This window comes from Pholis gunnellus (genome assembly GCF_910591455.1).
Source record: "Pholis gunnellus genome assembly, chromosome: 16".
Taxonomy (NCBI): domain Eukaryota; kingdom Metazoa; phylum Chordata; class Actinopteri; order Perciformes; family Pholidae; genus Pholis; species Pholis gunnellus.
This window is the reverse complement of record NC_136543.1, coordinates 6454282-6460281: the sequence shown is the minus strand read 5'-3', so window position 1 is coordinate 6460281 and position 6000 is coordinate 6454282. Positions and strand designations below refer to the sequence as shown.

Sequence of the window (6000 nt, the reverse complement as noted above, 5' to 3'; positions counted from 1 at the left end):
TGCTTTACCGTAACGTAGTCATTCATTTCGAAACATTGGGAGATAGGGGGATCAATTAAAAAAGATGAACATGGGTACAATTTTATCTTAAAGGATTTAACATATGGGTTCGTGTAGATCATACTGTATTCTTTAGTGAAAATCCCATTAAATAATAATTTTAAAAAATGACATTTTCAAGTGGCACATCTATTCCATCATTTACCGTAACCAGTCCCGGTGTCAAGACGAATTCTCGCGATAGTTGATGGAGCTGAACGTCCTAGGAGCAAAGCAGGGAGCATGACATGTCAACAAAACAGATAAATTACCACCACACAGGTAACATTACGAGTTGTCTAATGTGCTGTTGAATAAATATGAACACTCACGCCGGCGTTAAGCTTCACATCGTGGCGGAATAATGAAACGAGACACAGAAAGATGAACCGAGAGAAAGCTGTCGTGTGTGGTGTGACTGTCCACTTAGCTTTGGTGTCCTCCACCCCACTGTTACATGGTAGCTAATTAACAGACTGGATGCTTTCGGGTGCGGTTTTTGAAGTCCGGGGCAACGTCTAACAGACTTGTACTGATGTAAAGGCGCGTTTAACTGGTTCTCAAACGCTGGTATTGAACTTATAGTGAAGGCTAAACCGTTAGCTTGTGGACTTTGTCAGTGTCGGATGTGTTTAGCTAGGCGGCGCCTCGTTGTAGTTTATTTGGGACAGCTGTGAAGCTTTTAGAGAGCTATATGCGTTAAGTGTATACATGGTGTACTTTATTAACCACATTACAGTTTATTCATTTTGCATTTTCTGTCTACCACAAATAGGTATTTTGTCTTATGTTTAATATATGTCATATTTTACATCTAATTGTCTAACTTCTGCACTATTCTGTGTCTTGGATTCTCATTTGTACTGCTTTGATTTTCTTTTTTGTTTGAGCGTTGTTGGAGTGAGTCTGAGATCAAAGACTTTCATCGCCAGCGACTGCTGTAATTGTTATGAAAAAAACAATAAATGAATCGAACTTGACCGATGACTCAAGCTAAATGTCATCTCAATATCCTTAAACATTGATGTGACTACCGCTTCTTCTCTTTAGACACTCGCCTCATCTCAAACCTCCATTTACTCCTACTCTCTCCCTCTTTGTCAACATTTTCCTCCCCTTCGCTCCCACTGCTGCACTTCATGTAGGCATGTAAGGGTTTGCTGGTGTGGAACAGCCTGACGGGTAACTTCACCTGGACCTACGCTTCCTCCACCAGCATCCTCACCTGCTGTGTCCATGACAACCCCTCCGCTCGTGTCGCCTTTTGGCGGGCAGCCTCCGCCTCCGCCACAGCAGCAGCAGCAGCAGCAGCAGCAGGCGGCCCAGGCAGCACGGGATGTCAACACGGCCTCTCTGTGTCGCATCGGCCAGGAGACGGTCCAAGACATTGTCCTCAGGACCATGGAGATCTTCCAGCTCCTCAGGAACATGCAGGTCTGTCTCACTCTCTGGCTACACGCCTGTCAAAATGTCAGTTTCCTGTTTGCCTCTCCTTTCGTCTTTTCTTTTAAATTATTATCTGCATGTTTTTTCCAAAAGCCCTAAAGCCCTTTCAACACTTGTATTGCCATAAAAACAGCAGCATGAGAGGAGCAAAAACTGCAATACGGAGACACAATATAATTAAACAAATCTGTAACAAATATGAAGCAGCAGAATGTAATTACAAAGAGCCAAAAGATAAAAACAAAGTGTAAAAAACAAATGACAGTAATATTCTAAAATGGTAATAATAGGGTTGATCGTAACATGACAGATCACTATTATGCAAGTAACAAAACTGCTGTCACTCAGGAAGACAACTCTGTAATGTGTTTGGATGCAGGATTTAAAAACAAGTCCGTCGAAGCTGACTGAATACTAAATGGAAAGCTGTTCCCAGGCAGAGACGTCCGTACAGTCGAGCAGCTACAAACTCTAGATTTTTAGTGCAAAGAAGTTAAACTTGTGTGTAATGTAGGAGAATGTTTGGTCTCAGTAAACATGTAGAATTCTTCACAGGCTCAGCTTCAGATTTCTTGAGCATTAAGGCGCGTAAAGAATGGATTTATTATCTAATTTCCTCCGTGTTAATAATGAATCGGTGCAAACGTGTCACGATATATAACGTTCTATAATGTTAGGGATACGGGGTCCAAGCAGTGGTTGCATTTGTGAGGAGAGGCTGAGTGTCACAACAACAGCACAACAATCTCTCACATATATACTAAGCAGCTACGTAGTGCAGCTAGATTGTTATTATCAAAGCTTTTGGCTTAATAATGCATATTTCCCAACAGTGAATAACAACTAACTCTTTGTTCTAACTAAACATTTTGTTTGGGGACCTCGATAACGAAATTTTATCAACGTGCACCCCCAACGAGTCGTACTGATTTTTTTTTTTTTTACTCGGTACATCGCAATCAAGTGAGGGCGTAAAGTTGTCGAATCACATTAAAGGTTGAGCCGGTGGATCCCTCGAGGATTTGATTGAGGGTATCGGTTCGCTCTGCAGTTCACATGTCGTTCAGCTCTGACGGTGACCCGGAGACGAGGTCGTGGATGTCTGGCTGCTCCTCTGAGACGCTCCTCCTGCAGCTTGTTAAAATCACGAGCGCGCCTCAGTGACAGAATGCACAAACAGCATTGATGTGACTTGTTGTTTTTTTTTTAGATCCTTTCCTTTTACTGATAAAAACTCTTTATTTATTTTACGCGTCTTTATCCATCTCTGTCTGTCTGTCCTCCCCCCTCCACCGCCCTGTTTCTCTGTGTTCTTTGTGTGCCTGTCTCTCTTCACTTTGCCTGCCCTGAAGGCCCGTTTCATCTTATGTAGGATGTTGATAATCAGACAATGCTGCCCCAGAGGTTTGTCGATGCTCTCAGTAAAAAAAAAAAACATGTCTTGTTACTCTTTAACAGCAATTGTAGTTAAAAGCCAGCGATGAGTGAGTGGAAACATTCAGAGTGCAGCAGCTGAAGCAGTTAACCTTTTGAAGCAGCGCAGTCTTCTTCGTTTCGTGGTTTAAACTGGGATTTTAGGAAGACCAGTTACTGTTGCATGAAGACAAACATGTAAAACTACAGCTCAATTCCTCTCCATCGTAAGTAGAAAGGAAACTATCACTTTGTTATCTTTCAAAGTGCTGCGTTAGTAGAAGCTAATGAACTCTTCCTAGTGAGGGAGCAACAGAGGGTTTGCGGTGCCTTTTTGCAGTGCGCGGGGTTTCTTTTTAGTAGCACTTGCAAAAATTGTGCGCTTGTACTTTGCTTAACGCCAACATTTTCTTCTGTGTCGCTTCTCAGCTGCCCAATGGAGTCACTTACAACCCCAACACCCACGGGGACAGGCTGGGGAAACTACAGGAGCACCTGCGGATGCTCTCGGTGCTGTTCCGCAAGCTGCGCCTCGTCTACGACAAATGCAACGAAAACTGCGCCGGGATGGACACCGTACCTCCGGAGGTGAGACGCGGTGACACCGACGAGATTTGATCTCCTTTTTATTAATGTGATTAGAGAGCAAGTGTGCGGTTTGAATACAGGTAATGATGTGCAACGTCTTTTGCACATTACGGAGTCTTAACGAGTCAAAGAATCCTGCTCACCTGTACTTATAGTGATAACTCATAGTCCATAAGTACAACAGGCAGTCCATGGGCCATGTCTGTGCTGTAGCACACACTGGATGTGTCACACAGACGGATGTCAGGGCACCGCAGCTGAGTTGGAAAACAGGACAGTGGTGAATCCTGGTGCGTTGTGTGAGGGCTTTTCATAGAAAACGCTCCTCAATTCAGATAACTGTGGTGATAAATCACCAGCATAACCACGATGAATGCCTCCCGGGCTTAAATGAGCACACGTTCAGGAGAATTGTAAATTGGCATACTCATTCCCCAACAATAACATATTAGGCTACGCATCCTGCCCCACATGTCTTATATTGAAGTCCTGCTTTTGTGGAGATCCATAAAGGCAAGTCTGTCATTGTTAACAGCATCAGCAGCAGAATTTAGGGACCTGCTCAAGCCAAGGAATGGGGCGGGGGGGGGTAATGAGGAGCGCTGTTAATCATACAGCTGATGGTCATACTGTCGCTGAGATAAAGAAGAAAATGGCACAGCAAGGCGATCGATGACTACAACGGGAGAGGGTCTAATGATTCCAGACGCGTTGCAGTTAAAGATGTTCATATTGATGTTGTGGTGTGACACAATAGCATCAATAGCCAATTTAAATGAAAGGTGAGCTTGGTGGGCTTGATGTGAATACATGTAGAGTTATATTTGAATCACTGAGTCAAACAGGATAATGTCAACATCATTATGAAGTGTATTGCATATCGGCTTTTCAAACGGCAGATCAAATACGTATATATGACTACTACGTGAGGCCCGGACCACTCGTGAACCTAAGACAAATTTCAAAATAAGAGCAAATGCAGCAAGTTCTCCTAAATCACCCGTACAAGCAACTTAAGCGCGGATCTGTTCATACGAGGGCTTCTTGCATGAGGACCAGTGTGCTGTCCGGTTTGATCCCAGTCAGTGAAAGTTTGCTGTGACTTGTCATGCGACCCGGACTAGGACCTGGGGAGGCCCTCTGGAGCCACCAATAGAGCGTAGCATGTTAAATTATGGTATGTATACTATAGTATTATAGTATGTATAAGAAGTCATGTGGTGCTGAAGAAGATTGTGCACGTTCTGCACAACCATTGTACTGTAAAAAAAAACCATCATTGTCCTATAAACTCGGTAATTAGTGCTTATGAGAGAGGTTGTACAACTAAAGATGTATAACTTTTTAACATATACCTGTCGTAGATATGTGCCTTTTTAAAACGCATACAACAGAATAAAGTCATATCTTAGCTTATTTGGGTTACTACCCAAAAAGGAAGGATGATTTTACAATATTTACCACTTTTTTATTTTGTATTCACCTTTTATTACATCATCACTTCACCCACTCTTATTACACACCTTACGTTATGTTATGCAGGAGTAAACGGATTTTGATGTAACTGCATTTTATTTATTTCGTCTTTATTTGAACAGGACAGGTTGTCCTTTTACAGCAATGTCCTACAGCAATGACACTTAAGCAGAGTAATAGAAACGAAATAACAAAAACGGTCAGTCAATCAATCAATAAATAAACCGTAAATGTGACAGTAAACAAGGTTCAGCCTCACAGGCAGAGAACATCGTGGTATGGAGGTATCACGGTATGCTTGGGCGTGTTCTCAGGTTTTATATTGATCGTTATATTCTCACCTGTCACGGAGTTATTATCCTATCCCGCCCAACCTCAAATCAAGTTTTGCTTTCAAAACATGCACTGTACTCATTACCTCTGCAATCATCTCTCGTGATGTGGCTCTAACTACTGTGGTGGTGGTGGTGGTGGAACCACATTTCTAATTAGACGTGATTGACTCTTCCAGATGCAAACGTCAACACATGCTGTATACGCCACTTCCTCATAGAGCCCAGCTTTTCACACAATCTGCCTGCTAAATTAGAAAGCTGGTAGTTTACAGGAAGTAGGCCGTTGCCCCCCCCCCCCCCCCCCCCCCCCCCCCCCCCCCGGTCTTTACCTCGGGGAACTCACCTCCTACCTCCAGGCCTGTCTTCTCTCCGCTCGCAGCAGATCCATTGGTCGCTTTAGGCGAGTCTCTAGAGTCTCTTTGTCACAAACAGCACTCGGCCACATTGTTCATTGTGCATGTGCACAATTGTGACACACACCCACTGAATATATACAACTATATGCACTCACACTCACACACACACACACACACACACACACACACACACACACACACACACACAGTGGGCATGCTCTGTTCGCGGCTCCATGCAGGGCTACAGCTAGGCTATCCACCACTGTTTGATTGGATTTATGACTGCGGCAGTCCCTTCCCAATTTCTGCAGATTGCCTCGGAGCTAATCTCTCTCACCAGACTCCTA

General features: G+C 43.6%; 1 protein-coding gene across 2 annotated transcripts in view; it reads left to right on the top strand.

Annotated features, from left to right (window-relative positions):
• Window positions 1-251: 251 nt before the first annotated feature.
• The window catches only part of med30 (mediator complex subunit 30), a 34912-nt gene continuing 29163 nt past the window's right edge, over window positions 252-6000 (top strand). For both annotated transcript variants that reach the window (XM_079175749.1, XM_079175748.1), the window contains exons 1-3: window positions 252-321; window positions 1185-1473; window positions 3328-3486. In XM_079175749.1, the coding sequence (XP_079031875.1) occupies window positions 1276-1473; window positions 3328-3486 (357 nt within the window). In that variant the 5' untranslated portion in view covers window positions 252-321; window positions 1185-1275. The remainder of the gene's footprint in view (window positions 322-1184; window positions 1474-3327; window positions 3487-6000) is intronic.